The sequence below is a fragment of the Lynx rufus genome, unplaced genomic scaffold (assembly GCF_022079265.1).
Source record: "Lynx rufus isolate CCGP_SWC_20201006 ecotype Redwood Valley unplaced genomic scaffold, mLynRuf1.p SCAF_7, whole genome shotgun sequence".
In the NCBI taxonomy this organism is placed as follows: Eukaryota; Metazoa; Chordata; class Mammalia; order Carnivora; family Felidae; genus Lynx; species Lynx rufus.
The window spans coordinates 116,467,982-116,490,398 of record NW_025814889.1 but is presented as its reverse complement, the minus strand read 5'-3'; the positions used below and the strand labels follow the sequence as shown (position 1 = coordinate 116,490,398).

The following is a 22,417-nucleotide window of genomic DNA, read 5'->3' as shown; positions in this document are numbered from 1 at the left end:
AACCCTTATAACCAAAATACAGGAATAGCTCTTCATGACCTTGGGTAGGCAGAGGCTTCTTTGATGCAACAACAAAGGTATAAGTGATGTGAGGAAAAATAGACAAGCTGGACATCATCAAAATTAAAAACTTCTGTGCTATACACAGTACCATCAAGAAAATGAAAAGATAGGGGCGCCTGGGTGGCGCAGTCGGTTAAGCGTCCAACTTCAGCCAGGTCACGATCTCGCGGTCCGTGAGTTCGAGCCCCGCGTCAGGCTCTGGGTGGATGGCTCGGAGCCTGGAGCCTGTTTCCGATTCTGTGTCTCCCTCTCTCTCTGCCCCTCCCCCGTTCATGCTCTGTCTCTCTCTGTCCCAAAAATAAATAAAAACGTTGAAGAAAAAAAAAAAATTTTAAAAAAGAAAATGAAAAGATAACTCACAGAGGAGAAAATATTGGCACACATCTCTGATAAAGGACTTATATCCTGAATATGTAAGGAGCTGTTACAACTCAATCATAATAAAAAATAGCCCAATTACAAAAATGGGCTAACAAGCTGAATAGACATTTTTCCATAGAAGATATACAAATGGCCAGGAATGTGGAGAAATTGGAAGCCTTATACACTGCTGGTGAGAATGTAAAATGACACATATGGACTCTTTGGAAAACAAATGGCAGTTCTTCAAAAGGTGAAATTTAGAGTTAGTATACGACCCAGCATTTCCGCTCCTTGGTATATACCCACATGAAATGAAAATATATGTCCATAAAAACCTTGTGCAAGAATGTTCATAGTAACATTATTCATAATAAGCAAAAAAATGGAAGGAACTCCAGTGCCCTTCCACTGATAAATGGATCTATCAACTGATGAATGTATAAACAAATGTACTGTATCCACACAGTGGAATATTACTTAGCAATTAGAAAATGTGCTCATGCATGCTACAACATGGATGAAGCTTAAAAATAGGCTGAGTAGAAGTCAGTCACAAAAGATCTCATGTTTTCTGATTCCATTTACATGAAATATTCAGCATAAGCACATCCGTGGAGACAGAAAGTAGATTAATGCTTGCCAGGGGTTGGACAGAAGGGAGGATGGGGAGTGAGTGACTGCTTACAGGCATGGAGTTTCCTTTAGGGGTGATGAAAATGTTTTAAAGTTAGGTTGTGGTAATGAGTACATAACCCTGAATATATTGAAAACCATTGAATTTATACTTTAGAAGAGTAAAAATTCATTTTATGGAATGTGAATATTTTAATGAATCTATTAAAATAAAAAATCCTGCTAAAGGAAAACGGTAAAGCTAAGTGGAAGATTGTACAGAGTAGTGCCTGTGGTGTAGTCCTATATACATCAGCCAAGAAGAGGAAACAAATTTGGCTTTCTCACAACCAAGTAAAGAAGGTCGTAGCAGTTTCCAAAGGAAAAAGTCTTTGGAGTAGAAGCATAGTAAGACCACTTCTTTTATAATTTCTTTGATCCTCAATTTCTTAATTGACACAATGAGACAATAATACTCCCCTGAGTTGTTGTGAAGATAATACAGGATACATAGTTGTAACATACCAGCTAATAATTGTAAAAACACTCTGAAGTCAAGAAAGTTTATGCACATTAGGCACGTGTAATACACTTCTATGATTGTGATTATGATTGTGATAGGTTTATTGGTTTTTAGGGCTATTGTTACAAAATATCACTAACTGGGTGGCTTAAAACAACAGAAGTTTATTGTCTCACAGTTCTGGAGGCCAGATGTCCAAAATCACAGTGTGGACAAGGCCATGCTCCCTCTGAAGCCTATAGGAGAGACTCTTTCCTTCCTATTTCCCAGTGGCTTGCCTGCAATCCTCGCTAATCCTTGGCTTATAGCTATATTACTTCAGTCTCTTCCTCCATCATCACAGAGTGCTCCCTTCATGTGTGCCTGTGTCTCTTCTCTTCTTATAAGGACCAATCAAATTAGGGGCACATCCTAGTCCAGTATGACTTCATCTTAACTTACTAATTACATCTGCAACAACCCTATTTCCAAATAAGTTCATGTTCTGAGGTCCTAGGGGTTAGGACTCCAACATATCTTTTGGAGGCCGTGATTCAATCCATAACAGATGCCATATTCCATGGACAGATAATGAGCACATAACTGATATGTCTCGATGACAATAATATTTCCTTATGAAATTGCCAGACTCAGTAGGAAGAGAAAATAAAGGATATGTGCCACTATGCCCTTGTTTTAACTTTGTGAAGAGAAATCAAACATGTTCAAAAAGATACTCCTGGAAAGGTAAAAGTGCTACCAGACAGGGAAGAATCTTAACACCTGTGTGCCTGTGCTTGTCTTTGTACTGTGAGTGCAGGTATTACACTTAATCTTTAAAAACATAGAACATAGTAGGAGGGGCCCCTGGGTGGCTCAGTCGGTTAAGCGTCTGACTTTGGCTCAGGTCATGATCTCACGGTTCGTGGGTTTGAGCCCCGCATCAAGCTCTTTGCTGACAGCTTGGAGCCTGGAGCCTGCTTCTGATTCTGTGTCTCCCTCTCTCTTTCTGCCCCTCCCCTGCTCACGCTGTCTCTCTCTCTCTCTGTCTCTCAAAAATAAATAAATGTAAAAAAAAAAGATTAAAAAGATAAATAAAAACATAGTAGGATATAGGTCTGACATATGTACTATTCTTTTTTTCACATGAAGAAAAGGAGTTTTTTATTCAGGTTAAGTAACTTGCCTTGGAGCTCCCTGAATTGGTGTTCTTTGGTTTTTTTTTTTTTTTTTTTTTTTTTTGTTGTTGTTGTTCTTTTAACCAAAATCTGTCTTTACTAAAACTGGGGATAAGCCATAGAAGTTGAATGATGTTAATGGAATGTGTTTGGGATGGTAGTGAATAGCCATGGTAATCTCTATTTTTTTCTGTTCCAAGTCATTAGTTTTATGGTGTTTGGCCATTACTTTCAGTGCTTAATAATAAATGGTTATTTGAGGGGCAGCTGGGTGGCTCAGTCCGTTAAGCATCCAACTTCAGCTCAGGTCATGATCTCACAGTTTGTGAGTTCAAGCCCCACATTGGACTCTGCACTGACAGCGCAGAGCCTAGAGCCTGCTTTGATTCTGTGTCTCCTTCTCTCTCTGCCCTTCTCTCTGTCTCTCTTCCTCCTTCTCTCCCTCCCCCTCCCTCAAAATCAGTAAATAAATTTTACAACAAAATGTCAAAAAAATAATAAATGGTTTTTTGAGAATGAGATCTGTTCATTTCCCTTCATTATGGTTAGAATATTCATCATTGTTCACCTTTCCTGATTGTTGACATCCCTATCTCTTCCTTTTTAAAATTACCCTTTTTAAAAAAAATTTTTAGTGTTTATTTTTGAGAGAGAGAGAGCGGGGGAGAGGCAGAGAGAGAGGGAGACACAGAATCTGAAGCAGGCTCTGTGCTGAGAGCAGAGAGCCTGATGCGGGGCTTGAACCCGTGAACCGTGAGATCATGACCTGAGCCGAAGTCAGACCCTTACTACTGAGCCACCCAGATGCCCCTTTTTTTAAATTTTCTTTATGAAGAGTGGGGTGAAAACCTAAGAGAACTTTGTCCTTTAGAGGTTAATCATGGTGTTACCTCATTTGGGAGATAATTTAATGAAATTAATGATAAACATGTTTCTCAGACAGATCTGGTTGTTCAGTTTATTGCTTTTTTATTTTTTAATTATTTTTTAAGAGAGGGAGTGTGGGAGCAGGAAGGAGAGGGGCAGAGGGAGATAGAATCTCAAGCAGGTTCCACACTCAGTGTAGAGCCTGATGCGGGGCTTGATCCCACAACCCTGAGATCATGACCTGAGCCAAAACCAAGAGTTGGACTCTCAACCAGCTGAACCACCCAGGTGCCCCAGGTTTTTGCTTTTTAGTAGAGCCCTTGAGTAGAATGACAAAGGGCTTTTAAGTATTCTATTAAAAAGTAATGGGCAAATTTCACCACATTTTTGCTTGCAAACAAATATTAATAAAGGAGAACACAGTTAAGAATTTACAAAGCTGGGTGGGCTGTTATCAAGAGATCAGAACAGAAAACTGGGTTTCAAATCAAAGGTTCTGTTTTTGAATTTGTTTGACTTACTTTATGATCTTCACAAAGTAATTTCATTTGTGGCTAATGTTTCAGCTTCCACAGCAGTGTGCTTTTAGGAGATGCAGCTATTTAACAAGCAATCTGCTTTGAAATGTGATGTAATTGAAGTGAGGACTATCATTATCTGAAAAGTTAAGATGCCAAATATGGCCTCTCTCTTGAGGTTTTACAGTGGGGTGTATTTTTCCATCACTGTTTGACTTGGGTCAGAATTAGTCATTGTTCTTACAAGTTGAAGATAATCCAAAACTTTTTATTTTGTTCTGGTTTTTAGTTATCTTTGACTTTCTGTCTACTTTGAAAATGAATGTAATCCATTGAATCATTTTCTAGTAGTTACTATCCCTTGTTAGCTCTGTAGTTTTCCTAGTTTAAAAGGTAAAATAGACAATAGAATACATACATAGACTCCTAGAATTTTAGAATTGCAAAAGGCCTTAAACATCTAGGCCAACCCCCCCACCTTGTTTTTTACATGATGAAATATCTATAATACCTGTTAGTTGGTTTGAGTCTACATTTTTCTGTTACTCAATACACATTGCTCCATTCTTACATTCTGAGAAGGTGGCAGCCACCTTTGGACACATTTGCTTATTCATGCATATCAGTTGCACAGTGCATAGGCATTGTGCTAGGTGCAGGATACAGGGTAAATAAGGTCCTAAACTAGAGAGAATCAAAAATGTCAGCAAGTAAACACAATCCACTGGGTTAAGTTCTATAAATCTACATGAGTAAGAGAATAACCGGCACTGTGGCAGTGGCAGGGAAAGAATATCAAGGTAGCCTTCATAAAGGATAAACCTTTGAGTGCCATCTCAAAGGGTAAGTCAGAATATGACAGGCAGAAATCTTTGCGGAGGGGAGAAGTGATGAGGAAGGAAATCACAACAGAAGGAAAGGCATACAGGGATAGACATGCAAGGGCAGAGCATACTTGGGGTTGCAAGATGGTTCCAATTTGGTTGGAGTAGAGAGTATACAGTGTGTGGGAGCAGGGAGGGACTAGTGAAGATAACTAGACTACACTGTGGAGTGTTTTAGATATATGGCAAAGGAAATTTGAGTCTTTGTTGCCCATAGGTGATAGGGAGTTCCTAATGTGTTTCAACCTGAGACCTAAGGTAATTATATTTGCCTTCTTTAAAATATTTTCTTATTCATTTATTTTTTTTATGAGGGCAGCCTATTTATTTATTTGTTCATTTATTTATTTATTTAGAGAGCTTGAGTGGGAGAGAGGGACAGTGAGAGGGAGTCTTTTTTTTTTAAGTATTTATTTTGAGAGAGAGAGAGAGAATCCCAAGCAGGCTCCACACCGTCAGCACAGAGCCCAATGTGGGGCTCCAACTCACACACTATGAGATCATAACCTCAGCTGAAACCAAGAGTCAGATGCTTAACCGACTGAGCCATCAGGTGACCCCCACCCCCCACTTTTTTTAGGGAGAGAGAGAATCTTAAGCAGGTTCCATGCCCATAATGGAACCTGATGTGTGGCTTGATCTTAGGACCTTGAGAGTGTGACCTAAGCCTAAATCAAGAGTTAGACACCTAACTGACTGAGCCACTCAGGTACCCCTAAAATGCATTTTAGAACTATTATTGTGCATTAACAACTCAGGCAACAACAGATATTGGCAAGGATGTGGAGAAAGAGGATCTCTTTTGCATTGTTGGTGGGAATGCAAGCTGGTGCAGCCATTCTGGAAAACAGTATGGAGGTTCCTCAAAAAACTAAATATAGAACTACCCTACGACCCAGCAATTGCACTACGAGGTATTTATCCAAGGGATACAGGTGTGCTGTTTTGAAGGGACACATGCACCCCAATGTTTATAGCAGCACTATCAACAATAGCCAAAGTATGGAAAGAGCCCAAATGTCAATCGATGGATGAATAGATAAAGGAGATGTGGTATATATATATATATATATACACACACACAGTTGAATATTACTCGGCAGTCAGAAAGAATGAAATCTTGCCATTTACAACTACATAGATGGAACTGGAGGGAATTATGCTAAGTGAAATTAGTCAGAGAAAGACAAAACTGATATGACTTCGCTCATATGAGGACTTTAAAAGACAAAACAGATGAACATAAGGGAAGGGAAACAAAAATAATATAAAAACAGGGAGGGGGACAAAACATAAGAGACTCTTAAATATGGAGAACAAACAGAGGGTTACTGGAAGGGGTGTGGAAGGGGGATGGGCTAAATGGGTAAGGGGCACTGAGGAATCTACTCCTAAAATTGTTGTTGCACCATATGCTAACTAATTTGGATTTAAACTTTTAAAAATTTAAATAAATAAATAAATAAATAAATAAATAAATAAATAAATAAATAAAAACTATTACTCTGGTGGCAGTATAGAGACTGGATTGCAGTGGGATAAAATCTAGAGCCAAGGAAACCATAGTAAAGTCTTAGATTGCAAGTAACTTGTTCTGCAAGTGTTCCACAAAATGAGCAAACACTTCTAATAAATTTTAACTTGATAAACGATATCTTGCAATACAAGTAGTATGTGATGCTGAATGTCACATGATCACGACCAAGCCAGTGGTTCTGTCTCTCTCGCTCTTGCTCTTGCTCTCTCGCTCTCACTGCAGGATTGTGGGTGACTGTCTCCCATGCTTGAATGCTCGGTCTCAGGCCGCGGTGTTTGGCAAAAATCACTGATTTTTCAGAACATTGGAAGGTGCCCACAAATGGCACTAGTGTAATTTTTGTCACTTCAAAGCACCTATGGACAGTCCTTTGCTCTTCCATATAAGAGTAAGCTTAGGAATGCTTTGCTTCATTCTAGGTCAGGCTGCCTGCAGGTATAAACCCTTTCCTTTGTTGCCTTATTGCCAGTTACATGAAATACAGTATATGACAAGAGTTTATTAATAATAATACTGTACTGTAGTCAAACATACGTGTGAGTGTATACAATAGCTCCATGCAGAAAAAGATTCCATTGAGCCAATAGGTAGCAGTGATTCCGATAGTGATAGTGAAAGTCGTCCTACACAATAATCCTCCTCTCTCTTGTCTCCCTTACACCAGCCACGAAGGTTTTCAAAGGTAAGTGCAAGTTAATTTGTTTATTTTTCTTTTTTCTTTTTTTTTCTTTTTTTTTTTAACATTTATTTATTTTTGAGACAGAGAGAGACAGAGCATGAACAGGGGAGGGGCAGAGAGAGAGGGAGACACAGAATCTGAAACAGGCTCCAGGGTCTGAGCTGTCAGCACAGAGCCCGACATGGGGCTCGAACTCACAGACCGTGAGATCATGACCTGAGCCGAAGTCAGACGCTTAACCAACCAAGCCACCCAGGCACCCCTGTTTATTTTTCTTTATATTTTGCATTTTCTTTATTATTTTGTATTATATTACAGTATTGTAATCATTTTTATATGAATATTTTTGGGTTGTGGAACAAATCATCTGAGTTTCCATTATTTCTTAAGGGGAAGTTCACTTTGATATACAAGTGCTTTGGATTATAAGCATATTTCCAGGGTGAATTATGCTTGTAAACCAAGGTTTTACTGTACTTATGTTCCTGCAGTAGTGTAGGCAAGAAATAAGGAGGCAGTATTGAAGAAGAGGTAAGGATTGATAAATCTTTAAAGAAATATGCAGAATGATAAATTGATAGGACTTGAAGACTCACTTGTGATCACAGAAGGTGGAGAAGAAAGGAGTCCAGGTTTCTGGCTTTGATGAGTGTGTTTCTACAGTATCTAGTATGCAGATACTTGATGACTTGTTCAAAGAATGACTGAAGGTCATTGGATGCTTTATTCCTTGTGAATATTTTCCTAAACTGTACATTTTTCTCTCTTTCAAGATGTTAGCATATTTCATGGGTGTTTATAGGTATAGCTATTTGGATATTTGGTTGCTCTCCTTATTTACTTCTTGAAATCTAGGGCTTTTTAAAAATTTATCCTTAATTTCCTCTTCTGACAACCACTTTCCTGCCCCTATAGAATCAGAATTTCCAAGACAGTTCAGAGGGAATTTGAAACTTAAGAGCTGCTTGGGGGTTCTGATGATCAGTTTGTTTTCAAATTTGGTTGTAGAGCAATGAATCAGCTGAGGGTAGAGCTGTTTTCTTCTACTAACCATGCTATCAAATGATGGATAATCTGTTACTGTAGATTTTTAAATGATGGAGTAAGGATGGTGATCACTCCTTCTCTCTGAGTGATCTCAATAACAAGAAAGATAAGAAATAGGAATTCTACCTTGAGTGATATTAGGAAACAACTAAAACCCCCAATCACAATATATGAATAAAGGCTACCATTTCCACCAGCAGTAAGATAAAGGTTCTAGTTTCTCCACATCCTCACCAACACTTGCTATTTTCTGATTTTAAGTTTATTATTTTTAGTAATCTCTATACTCAGTGTGGGGCTTGAACTCATGACCCTGAGATCAAAAGTTGCATGCTCTTCTGACTGAGCCAGCCAGGCACCCTACTATTTATTTTTATTTTTTTATTACCGTTCTGTGGATATGGAATGGAACCCCACTGTCGTTTTAATGTGCATTTTCCTAATTATATTGAGCATCTTTTCATATACTTATTGGCTATTCTTACATACTGAGTGAAATATCTATTCACATCTTGTGTATTCTGGACCCAGAACCTGGGGCTTATCTTTTTATTTTCTTTATGGTGTCTTTTCAAGCATAAAGGTTTTAAATTTATGAAGTTTAGTTTATCAGTGTTTTCTTTTTCTCTTTTATGGTTTATGCCTCTGGTGTTGTATCTAAAAACTGTTTGCCTAAACCTAAAAGGATTTCTTCTAGACCTTTTATAGTTTTAGCTCTTATGTGTAAGCCTGTGATACATCTTTGTGTCAGGTGGATTATAAATTCATCTTTTTGCTCATGGACATCTAATTGGTCCAGCAATTTTCAACCATTTGTTGGGGGGCGGGGACAAACAATCCTTTCTTCCACTGAATTGTCTTGACAACTTTGTTAAAAATCCATTGACAAAATTTAAGGACTTCTCTTAATTTTTCCCTATGACCTACATCTGTTTTTATGCCAGTACTCACTATATTCTCCCCCAAAGTTTACAGTCTCAGTCTCTAGAAAGGAAACACCTGCTTCATAGTCTCCAGCTCCAGTGCTACCTCTGAATCGCTGCCACCCTCTGTCTCACTGACTTGCCATGCCACCCCTGAGACACTTAACGTTTAAATCTTAAGATTTTAAAGTTGCAAGTTCAACACTTTAGCTTTACAGATAAGGAATGTCAGGCCCACCTTTGTTGTTTTTCTAAGTTAAAGTGTTTTTGTCCCATGCTGGAACAGAAAGAAGAATGATATCTGTCTGGGGATAAACATTTATTATCATGGAATCACCACACAATTCTCTCTAAACCAGGCCTGGCAGAGCAGGGTCCTGAAGAGGAAAAAAAATTTAGAATAGAGACTTAATAAGGGCAGAGCCATAAAAAAAGGAAAGGAAATAAAGGGTAGATGCCAAAAATAAAGTACACCTACTTGAAATTTTTGTATAAAGCTGGTACACATTTCAGGTGGCTCTGCTAGTGAAGTGCTTTACCATCTATAGCATGCATTTCTTGAAAGTTACTGCTGAAAGCACCTCTTGATCTTTAAGGGACCTCACATCACTTGAAAATAAGAGTGCTCAGTGAAAGCTTTAGATCTTTCAGTGGTTTAGGTTTCTGGTGTTTTTTTGTTTGGTTGGTTGGTTGGTTTTTTTGTTTTTGTTTTTGTTTTTAAGTAATCTTTGTATCCAACATGGGGCTCAAACCCACAACCCCCAAGATCAAGAGTTGCATGCTTCACTGAGTCAGCCAGGTGCCCCCTCTTTTTTCATTTTTTTTTTTCAACGTTTATTTGTTTTTGGGACAGAGAGAGACAGAGCATGAACGGGGGAGGGGCAGAGAGAGAGGGAGACACAGAATCGGAAACAGGCTCCAGGCTCTGAGCCACCAGCCCAGAGCCTGACGCGGGCTCGAACTCCCGGACCGCGAGATCGTGACCTGGCTGAAGTCGGACGCTTAACCGACTGCGCCACCCAGGCGCCCCTCTTTTTTCATTTTTAATGCATTTCTTCTGGCTTTCAGTTTTCCAAATATAAACTATATTTTTCTTTTTTTTTCTTAATATTTATTTATTTTTGAGAGAGAGACAGAGAGAGAATGAGCAGGGGGAGGAACAGAGAGAAGGAGACACAGAATCCAGAGCAGGCTCCAGGCTCTGAGCTGTCAGCACAGAGCCTGACGCAGGGCTCGAACTCACAAACTGCAAGATCATGACCTGAGCCACCAAAGTGCTCCTAAACTGTATTTTTGAAATATTAAACTTTCTAGCTACAGATGATATGGAGAAACTCATTATAATAGTAAGAAAAGTATTACCTTGCTAAATTTTTCAAAGTAACAGTTATCCTCGTGTGTGTGTGTGTGTGTGTGTGTGTGTGTGTGTGTACATAGTCATAGTTATTAGCACATGACTGATACATAGTCTGCAAGATCAGGCTGTGCTTAAGACTGCTTCCTGAGGAATGTTAGCTATATGTAGTTTAAAAGGTAGGTGAATGGAGCTGAGTATCTTATGCTGGATCTTGCTCAGTTGACCAAAACAACTGGTCTTAGAAAAGAGGAACAAGGGACACCTGGATGGTTCAAGCAGTTAAGCATCTGACTCTTGATGTTGGCTCAGGTCATGATCTCGGGTTTGTGAGTTCAAGCCCCACATCAGCTTATGTGCTCTTAGTTGGGAGCCTGCTTGGAATTCTCTTTCCCTCTCTCTCTCTGTCCCTCCCCCTCTCTTGCTCTCCCTCAGAATAAATAAATAAGCTTTAAAAAAAAAAGTAAGAAAAGAGGAATAATAATGGGGATGGAAGTCAAATTCATCTGTCGAATTGTTCCTTTAAAGATAGAGTTTAAGGGGCGCCTGGGTGGCGCAGTCGGTTAAGCGTCTGACTTCAGCCAGGTCACGATCTCGCGGTCCGGGAGTTCGAGCCCCGCGTCAGGCTCTGGGCTGATGGCTCAGAGCCTGGAGCCTGTTTCCGATTCTGTGTCTCCCTCTCTCTCTGCCCCTTCCCCGTTCATGCTCTGTCTCTCTCTGTCCCAAAAATAAAAAATAAAATAAAATAAAATAAAATAAAATAAAATAAAATAAAATAAAATAAAATAAAATAAAATAAATAAAATAAAATAAAATAAAATAAAATAAAATAAAATAAAATAAAGATAGAGTTTAAGGGGCGCCTGGGTGGCTCAGTCGCTTAAACACCCAACTCTTTGATTTTAGCTCAGGCCATCATCTCACAGTTTGTGGGATCGGGCCCTACATCCGGCTCTGTGCTGACAGCAAGGAGCCTGCTTGAGATTCTCTCTCTCCCTTTCTCTCTCTCTGCCCCTCCCCCCCTCACTCTCTCTCAAAATAAATAAATAAACTTAAATAAAATAAAAAAGTAAAGACAGAGTTTAGGAGCTAAGGTCAAGTAGCAAGGCAGAATATCCTAGGCTAACTAGGCTGGAGTATTAGTACATTCTGAATTAATAACTATTGGTCTTTAAAGATTATTTTTGTAAGTAATTCGTTCCATAGCCTACCTTGAATGTTTTTTGTGTAACAGTATTTCTAATGGAAAGGTTAGGATTTTTTTTTTTTAATGTTGATTTATTTTTGAAAGACAGACAGTGAGAGCCAGGGAGGGGCAGAGAGAGATTGGGAGAGGGAGACACAGAGTCCGAAACTGGCTCCAGGTTCTGAGCTGTCAGCACAGAGCCCGATGCAGGGCGCGAACCCACGAAGTACGAGATCATGACCTGAGCCGGAGTTGGGCGCTTAACTGACTGAGCCACCCAGGTGCCCCAGGATTTTTTTCTATTGTATTTAAGTTCTTCTCTACTAAAATGAAAACATGGAAGGGACAAATGCACACTGCAGGATTAGTATTTACTCTTGGAGGAGGAGTGGAACTTTAATGTTATATAACCATTTGTTTCATAGATTTAAACCAGATATTGCAGAATGTTTGCGATTTGTTAAATCTTGAAGGGAGTGGAGGGGAGATATGTCTGGGTATATGTTTAGCAATGAATGTTTGTGAGGAGATGCCATGATTACCAGCAGATGTTGAAGAGAAATTCAGGGTAGTAGAAAAATTCCTAGGTTACATATTGGGAAGAACTCGTGTTTATGTGATATCTGTAAGGGTCATTTCTCCTGCAGAATATGACTTGTCAGTTTTGAACCGTTGGCATTTGTGCTCCACCAGGACTCAGGCTCCCCAGGACAGTCCCATCAGTCCTGTGCTGGTGACAGTGAGGATCACCGATAGCTCTCAGCGCTTCCTGTATTATGTTTTAATAATCACATCTCATGCTCCACATTTGCCATTTGAGATGTTATGCAGTATGAAATGTGTTCTCATCAGAAACCTATAAGTATCAGAGCTTGGATTTACATCTGACCAGGTCAAACCCAATCTTCATTATCCTTTTATGAGTTTATGCTTTCTTAATGTAGTCTTATCCACAGGATGAAGATACTGGAATGAAAAGTAAAGTCCATCATATTGCCAAGGAGATTATGAGCTCAGAGAAAGTGTAGGTATTCATTCAGTTTATAATTCAAATGACCATTTGTTTCCCTACTGGTTCATTGAAAACATTTCTTTTATTGTTTTTTGTTTTTTTTTTTTTTACAGGTTTGTGGATGTGTTAAAACTTTTGCATATTGTAAGTATCTGCAAATATTTTCTTAGAGTCTGAGACTATTCTCTTTTGCGTCTTTCCCTATGTCAAAAAATTTTCAGCAAACTTAAATATACTTAAGTTAATGTGTGTATATATATATGTGCTTCCTAATATATGGTTACATTTTTAAATTCATACATATATGTGAATATAGATGTTTTCTAAAATGTATGTATTCTAATGGGTAGGTAGTATACCCAGATTATTTCCAAAAAATAGAGCCTTTTTTTTTAATGTTTATTTATGTATTTTTGAGAGAGAGCACACATGCACAAGACAGGGAGGGGCAAAGAGACGGGGAGGGACACAGAATCTGAAGCAGGTTCCAGGCTTCAAGCTGTCAGCATAGAGCCCAACGCGGGGCTTGAACCCACGAACCATGAGATCATGACCTGAGCCGAAGTCAGATGCTCAACTGACTGAGCCACCCAAGTGCCCCAGGGCCTTTATATCCATATTTCCAAAGTCTTTAAACTTTCTGTCTTCATAACAGTTTTTAGAGTATTTCTTCTTGGGCATTTGCAGAAGATGTCTATAAGGAGAACTTTGCACTAGCAATGTATAAAGAATGTCATGCTCAGTGTTCAAAACCATTCTCCTTGTATCTGAATAAGCTCCCAGAAATAGACTCTTAAAATAGACCTTTTTATAACTAACTTTTTAAAGTTTTGTATTCCATTTTTATAATTGTCAACTTGAACAAACCTGTTGGGAAACAATTAGAATGTGGCTGACAGCATATTCATTTTTCTCATGCACTCTTTTGCACCTGCAAGTTTTTACAAGTTTCATTATGCATTAGTAGTGAAAGCGCTTTCAATCCTACTTTATTTGAATTATATTTTGGCAAGTTATTAAGACTTAACAAAAGAGGGTTAAGGTAGAGGAAACAATGAAGAAAGCAACTGAAGTGAAAATTTACTTAGATGGTATAATTATTAACATCATCTTTATCTTAATTACTGAGAAATGGTAGGTTCACACCCATTAATATCTCTAAAAGTATCATTATTTTCAGTTTTCCACTTAAAAGATACATGTGAACATGAAAAGTAGGGTGCACTTAAGCCTGATTCACATTCACTAAATGATTCTCTGTGCTCTGTGCTTGGTACAACAGAAACCTGGAGCTCTAAATCCTGTGTGAAGAATCTCCAGTTTTGGAAACCTTTTCTAAAACAATTCTTAACATTACTGATTTGTTTTGAGTAATTACTGTCTTGTGAATAGTTTCTTATATAAATCTTGACTGTATTGCTTAGTTCTCTTTGTAATTCACTTTTTAAAAATTATAGCACGGCATTTGGTCACCCAAATAAATTTATTGAGTTTGAAGTATATTGCCATTTCAAATGCGTAATATAAACATTAAAAAAAATTCAAATATGTAACAGAATGAATAAATAACTTCTCAAAATAAACTCCATTTTGAACTGAATGAATTCCAGTTTTTACTGAACCTCTGTATTGCTTAAACCATTGCAGAGGGAAAAGGAAAAAAGCTAAACTCCTTTTTCTGGAAAGCTTAACATATCTGTAGGACAAACAAATTGTACCTATTTGACATGTTTTCTGATAAACACGTCTAAACAGAATTAGACCACTCTAAGGAAATTTGCAGCATCTGCAATTTAATTGGTAAGCTCATGGAGGCAAAAAAAAAAAAAAATGCTATGGAGTCAGAAAAACTGGAGTTGGAAATTCAGTGCACTATTTCAACAAATCTTGCATGGAACACATGTTGAAGATTCCAAGACAAACAACAGAGTCCCTGCCCTCATAGTGCCTATAGTCTAGCATAGTGCTTCTCATAATGTGGTGAGAGACTGGATTTAAAATATTTCCAATCCGTGTTGGATCAGAAGTTTTAAAAATACAATACAAATGTCATGGCCATGTCGAAGTGACATAAAAGTGTCCAATCCATTATTTATGCTTCTAACTAATATCTTTGCAGACCAATAATAATAAAAAGGACCACACTTTGAGAATATTGGCAAAAATATCAGCATCTATTCTGCCTATGTAGATTCTGTTTTTTAACAGCTATATGAATATCAGAAAGTAGTCTACCCTTTGGGCCTAACTTTCCTTATTTGTAAGATACAAATATCGCTCTTTCTGGTTGTGAGGAATCAGTGGAATAAAGTATGTGAAAGAGCCTTTTATTTTGCACAGTGTACGTAGGTGCTTAGATTGACTTTCATTACCCGCTTTTTTCATCTTTTTATAATTCTGTCCGTTCCAAATGCCTTTTTTCCTCTGTCCTAAAATTTCATTGTAATGAAGTTCTGATTCCAGTAGGTAGAGAACCAATTAAGAGCTTCATTAGTTTCTTTATTTGATTACCTAAAACAATGTATCTTGTTCTTATCTCTATACTTTTGGAACAAATCATAAACACTGTAAAAATGGTCAGACCAAAGGATTTCCAATATCATCTCAGATCTGATAAATCTCATAGATGGCCTTGGCCTCTTCCCCAGCTGGTGTTGAGCAGTGAATCATCCAAAACCCACCTTGGCTTGTACATTTCAAAACCTCCTAAGCCTTTAATGCATGGGTAAGAGTAGATCATCTGCCTACCTCTTGTTAACGTCCTATCTGGTATGTGTAAATGTTAACTCAGCAGAGCCCAGCTCTAATGGGAATTTTAACAACAAAGCATTAACCAGGTGAGAGCCGTTATTAGGAGAGGATTGTTACCAGCATAATGTGGGTGAAGTCAAGAGTCTTGTTTCATTTCACCACCCCCACCACACTGTTAAAGCTCATATTTACCCCTCTACCAAAAGTGCCCCACAAAGGTAACACATGGATAGTTTCAATCCTGAGCACTACTTACTGTCTGATTTCATATAAATGAGTCAATGTCTGTGTTATGCCCTAGAATATGACTGCTTTACAATACCTAAATAATAGGCTTTAGATAATCCAGTGGATACTTTTTTGGAAATGAACCAGGTATCCAAGTGGCTTGGGGGAAGCTATTCTGCTGTTTCAGTTATACATGATTTCTTGTGAATAATTTTCTTTAAAGATTTTATATTTTTAAGTATTATCTGCATCCAGCATGGAACTCGAACTTAACAACCCCAAAATCAAGAGTCGCATGCTTTGCTGACTGGGCCAGCCAGGCACCCCTCCTATGAATAGTTTTTTGTATTAGAGACTCTAGAATAGCACTAATAGATCTTTCTGAGATGACAGAAATATTCAGTATCTGCACTGTCCACTATGTCCAATATTTTTAAAATTTAAATGTTACTGTAGTTTACTGACATTTCTTTGTTTATAATTTGCTGACCTAGGTGATACAGCTCATATCTTAACTATAAAATCTAAAGTGTAAACTAAAGAATTTTATCACTCAAGCTATTATGACATTGGAAGGAATATCCAATTGAGGCCTTTGATTCGTCTGCCTGATGTTTGTGAGGAAAATTTGGGCCTGTAGCAGCAGTGGCGAGACTTTACAGCTAATCTTTTTTATGATGTATGCTCTGCAGTATCTTCCATGAGCTCCTGGACTTTAAAATAGGTATTTTTAAAGGCCCAGTGTACACAGTGTCTCCCAGCCAATACCCAATACCAGTATTTTCCTTTTCAAAACGGTAGTGCCAGGGAGTCTGGGTGGCTCAGTTGGTTGAGTGTCCGACTCTTGATTTCGGCTCAGGTCATGGTCTCATGATTCGTGGGATCGAGCCCCGCATCAGGCTCTGCGCTGACATAGCACACACACTCTCTCTCTCTAAAAATAAATAAATAAACATTAAAAAAAAAAAATAACTACAAAATGGTAGTGCCATCCCTATGACTGCAAAAGCCAGAAAAGTAGAATCTGTTTCTTTCTCTCTCTCACCCACTTCTCCAACCAACCCGTCAGCAAACCTACTGATTCTGTTTCTGTTACTGCCACCAACCTAGTTCAGAATATCATCTCTTACGCAGACAGACAACCATTCCAGCCTCCTAACAGATACTCACTCCTGTTTCCATTCTCAGCCTTTTCCCAACCTGTTTCTTATACAATCTTTTTTCCTTACAAAATTTTTAGTGATTTTATTAAAATCTATATTAGAACATGTCACTCCCCTTCTTAAAACCCTTTAAATGATTCCCATTGCATTAACAATAAAGTCCGGGGCTCCTGGGTGGCTCAGTCATCGGTTGGGCATCCAACTTTGGCTCAGGTCATGATTTCAAAGTTCACATGTTTGAGCCCTGCGTCGGGCTCTGTGCTGACAGCTGAGAGCCTGGAGCCTGCTTTGTGTTCTGTCTCCCTCTCTCTGTTCCCCTTCTCTGCTCACACTCTGTCCCTCTCTCTCTCTCAGATATAAATAAACATTAAAAAAAAATTTTTTTTAAAAAGAATAAAGTCCATGTTACTTACCAAGGCTTGTAAATAGGATGACTTTATGTCCCAGTCTGCTTTTGACAATTCTGGTTATTGTCTATTGTCTATTAATAACTAATAACTAATAGTAATTATTAACAGTGTTCCTTTTGTCTTGCTGGATCATCAAATTATGGTTCCCCCTGCCTACAAGATGCTATGTGATTTGGCCTCTTACTAAGATGAGATGCTGGGGAAAGAGAGGGGCATTCTCTTACTCACTGACCATGTTCTGGCCATACAGTCCTCCTTCCAGTTCTTAGTTCATTGCTAAGGTTATTCCTGCTCACAGCTTTTTCTAATGCAGTTTCCCAGAACGTTTGGTCTTCATTTTCTTCATAGCTAGTTTTTTCTTTATCCTTCCAGTTTTGGCTTAATGTGACCTCCTCATAGAGACCTTTCTTGACTATCCTTTTCTCTTTCCCTTTCCCTTTGTGTTCTTCTTGACACTTAATATAATTTGTGTATTTGTTTGTTTAGTTGTTTATTTTTGGTCTACTCTACTAAAATATAAGCTAGGTGAGGGCAGGGATCATCTCTCCAGTACCTACCATCATTCCTGTTCATTGGAAGGCTTTTAGTAAACATTTGTTGAATGCATGAGTGTGACTAATTCTTTAGGGGTTAAGAATTCTGCCCCTGCCGCTATGTGCTCTTAGACAAATTAGTCAAGCCTTAGTTTCTTCTTCTGGAAAATGGGAATAATAATAATAGTAATTGCATTGTTTTTATTATTTTATTTTCCCTTTGATGGGAGACTATTTTAATAAACAGCTATAAATTTATTTTATGAATGCCCAAATAGCATGACTTAAAAACATTTTTTTTTTTTTGACAAGAGAATGATCAGAGACTTTGAGGTCTTTTTTGACAAAGATGGGCTGATTAAGTAATAAAATGATACTAGTAATGAAGCATCTTTGCTTCACTGATTTCTTAAGGTTGAGACCCACTTACCTTGAAAATTAAGGGACTCTCATTGAAATCTATAGAGTTAGAGGCAGTTATTTGGACATTCATATGTCTGTTAGTAACTAGAATGTATCTTTTATTTTTTAAAAAATGAATCATAGAGGGGCGCCTGGGTGGCTCAGTCGGTTAAGCGGCCGACTTCGGCTCAGGTCATGATCTCGCGCTCCGTGAGTTTGAGCCCTGCATCGGGCTCTGTGCTGACAGCTCAGAGTCTGGAGCCTGTTTCAGATTCTGTGTCTCCCTCTCTCTGATCCTCCCCCATTCATGCTCTGTCTCTCTCTGTCTCAAAAATAAATAAACGTTAAAAAAAATTTTTTTTTAAATGAATCATAGAAAGAATAGAAGGCTTTCTCATAGAAGCCTCCAGTTTTTCCTATCTTAAATAACTTCATCATTTTCTTTTTTTTCTTTTGTTTTTTATTCTTTTATTTTGAGAGAAAGAGAGAGAGAGAACAAGCAGGGGAGGGGCAGAGAGAGAGGGAGACAGAATCCCAAGCAGGCTGTCAGCTGTCAGCACAGAGCCCAGTGTGGGGCTCAAACTCATGAATCATAAGATCATGACCTGAGTCAAAGTCAAGCGTCGGATGCTTACCCGACTGAGCCACCCAGGCTCCCCTAACTTCATCATTTTCTACTGAATACAGACTGTTTTTTGAGTCTTGTTAATGATTTAATTATCATTAATTTGTTCCTTAGTTGTAAAGAATACTCCTTTAGCGTCTATTGACATGGCTGCCAAACCTTCACTTTTTGAGCAGCTTCCTTCTTGTTAGGACTGTCCTTCACTGAATGAAGTTCATTAAGAGCCCCTTTGTCCTGCTGCTGAGGTGTTTGTTTTCCTTACTTTGGTTTGGTATTTGCTTCTTGTTATATGCCTCTGATTCAGCATTCTGTCTCCAAGCTTCCAGGACTTGTTGACCTTAAATGATATTCATGTGATCACTTAAATTAACCAAATCTCCTTTACTTAAATAAATGGCCTTCTGTTGAGCACTCTCTGTGTGACTTGAAACATGCTGTGTTATGTAAATTGTCTATTTTAATCCTCATAACAACCCTATCAAATACTTGTTATTTCTGTTTTTTAAAATGAAGAAAACTAATTGCCGAAAGTAACCCGCTGCTAAATGGCAAAACCATACTTTGAATTCTGGTCTGAGACCTTGAACTTAGGCAGTTGTTCAGAAATGGATTAAAAATTATTAACTTGACATTTCTACATGCTGTATAGAGGGTAGTAGTATATCTTTGGATATATTAGCTTATTTTCAGAATTCTTTCAGTGGCCCAAGAAATCAGAGAAATTCTAGTTTTCCATCTTTTGAAGATGAGAATGAAGCTACATATTTTCACTTAGGATACATTATGATTACTTGTTGTTAAGGGAGTTAGAGACTGGAGATAAAGGATTGATTTCAGTCATGTTTTATATAGTTTATAGCGTGCATTGATAATTATACACAATCACCTGATTGTGATCAGTCTGATCATAGGGAGAGGGAGAAATCATTTCATTGGTCAATATTTTAATTTAAAAACAAAATCAAATTGTTAATGTTAGGACTTCCTCCCCCTTCTACGTTTACTTCATAGTTTCACACTCTTTCTGCATATTTATCAAAGCTCTCTGACCTTCCCAGCTGCTTTGCTTTGGCTTAATATGAAGTATTAATGCCCTTTTTGAAGGCAGGGAGCCCTGCAGAGTTCCCTGTCTATCGATATGTCCATTTAGTTTTTGTAATTCACTGTGTCATCATAGTGGTTAAGTCATACCCTCAGGTCAAGACACCCAGTCAGGACAGCTTCATTAAGTCACTTACTTCTCTTTGGCACTGGAGATGTAAATCCTGACCCTAAGAATAAGACCATCTGTTTTGTGCTTCATTGCTTTAGATGTTCATACTTGAATTTATTTGCATTGATTTTTGCTTAAGTCTTGCCCAAGTGATCAGAGCTTGTAAGGCTAGTATGTTAATACTTCAAAGGAACTCACTGTTTTATTTATTTATTTTTATTTTATGTAAGGCTTTATTTATTTATTTATTTATTTTCAATGTGAAATTTATTGTCAAATTGGTTTCCATACAACACCCAGTGCTCATCCCAAAAGGTGCCCTCCTCAATACCCATCACCCATCCTCCCCTCCCTCACACCCCCCATCAACCCTGTTTATTCTCAGTTTTTAAGAGTCTCTTATGCTTTGGCTCTCTCCCTCTCTAACCTCTTTTTTTTTTTTTCTTCCCCTCCCCCATGGACTTCTGTTAAGTTTCTCATGATCCACGTAAGAGTGAAAACATATGGTATCTGTCTTTCTCTGTATGACTTATTTCACTTAGCATAACACTCTCCAGTTTCATCCACGTTGCTACAAAAGGCCATATTTCATTCTTTCTCATTGCCACGTAGTATTCCATTGTGTATATAAACCAGCAATAGCACTGCTAGGAATTTACCCAAGGGATACAGGAGTGCTGATGCATAGGGGCACTTGTACCTCCAATGTTTATAGTAGCACTCTCAACAATAGCCAAATTATGGAAAGAGCCTAAATGTCCATCAACTGACGAATGGATAAAGAAATTGTGGTTTATATTCACTGTGTTTTAAAAGTTGATCTGGTTCTCATTTGTAGGTTTTCTAGGAATTATTAATAATATGATACACTTTATAATTCAGGAGCCTATTTCTAAAAATGCCAAGTTGAACATGCATTTGGTTACTGTAATCAGAAACTAGACTGTTAGATGGTTCAGTTTTACATACAGAATTTTTGGTGGGTTTTATGTTGGAAGAATAGACCAAAGTATGTATAGTCGGTATCAATAAACTCTATTGCCTGCCTAACATTTTTATATCCTGGTTCCCATACCCCTTTCATTTTAATTACCCAGATTTTCCAGTGTAGAAAAGTAAACTCTGGATCTAATTTTTGAAGTGCCAGCCGTGTGGTCTTATATCCTCACTGATTTAGTCAAGGAGGTGTTGGAGAATTTAAATTCTTCTGCCCAAAAATAGTTTTGCCTCTGGCTCCTAAGTGTCATCACACTTTCCCAAATTATCCTGGCTGTTAGCATTTAGAAAAATAACCAGACATATGTTGTAACCATCCTTTTTATTTAAAAAAAAAAAAAAAAAAAAGATGTTTTCTTCCTTCTAGTGGCACCAGTTCTGGAAATGGTTGAGGTTCATGAAGAGCTGATAAGTGAAAGATTCTGTGTGTAGTTCTTGTGTGCATTAGTTACATCTGGCACTGGGGCCATAGCACATGGCTTTTAGGGGATGGTGGCCCAAAAGGTGAGGGGATGAGATTTGGGCCAGAGCTGCTGTGTATAATTAAAGGCCATGAGTTGCAAGTAGGGTCTTTGGTGTGAGTTGCATTGGCCTGGAGTAAGGGGTACCCTTTTCTGCTTTCAAAAAGGTACGATGAAGACAAGTTGATGGCCCTGGTAGTGCTTGCTTAGAATATGTAACCTGGGTCCTAGGAATAATTTGTAATAGATACCTGGATAGAAACTCTAAATTCCTATAGTCTCTATTAAATGGTCCTCTTTTGCCAATGACAGTATGGGCCACAAGTTCGTTCAGAGCTACCTACAATCATCCAGTAGTACTGGAAAAAGTGACATTTTGCCTAGTATGTGACAGACACCTCCAGTTAGAGGTGGCCATCTTACTGGTCAGCCCAGTGTGAATTTGGCTGGTCTCTGTTGAATGTGTCTTAAATAAGCAAGTTTTCCTTTTGGCAATAGTTGCAGACATATGGAATGCAGAGTCTGACAAAAGCTGTGTCAAATAGGGTCCTTAAGCTACTTAGCCACTAACGGCTACTGTCACTGTTGTGACTGAGGAAGTATCTTCCAACTGGAAAATAAAAGTCATGTTGCTGCCAAGGGACAAATATATTCATCATGTCTTCTACCAGAAGAAAGGGCAGTGCTTATTGCTTTGCTGAACAAGGAATTCTTGCATTTAAGTTATATTAATTATTAAAGTGGTAAAAAAAAAAAAAGACTACTATGGAAGATGTTTAACTGTGCTTTGAATACTGTTATAATTGTGTTATAATTTGTGACTGACATGTAAATATATTCTGTTGTGCCTGGTGGAAAATCTAATGACTTTCAAAAGCATTAAGTTTAAAGGTCTATTTTGTCTTAGTAA

General features: G+C 38.1%; 1 protein-coding gene across 1 annotated transcript in view; it reads left to right on the top strand.

Annotated features, from left to right (window-relative positions):
- The window catches only part of FGD6 (FYVE, RhoGEF and PH domain containing 6), a 114,190-nt gene that overhangs the window by 39,987 nt on the left and 51,786 nt on the right, over positions 1-22,417 (top strand). The window contains exons 4-5 of the mRNA XM_047066232.1: positions 12,670-12,737; positions 12,839-12,869. Coding sequence (XP_046922188.1) covers positions 12,670-12,737; positions 12,839-12,869 — 99 coding nt within the window. The remainder of the gene's footprint in view (positions 1-12,669; positions 12,738-12,838; positions 12,870-22,417) is intronic.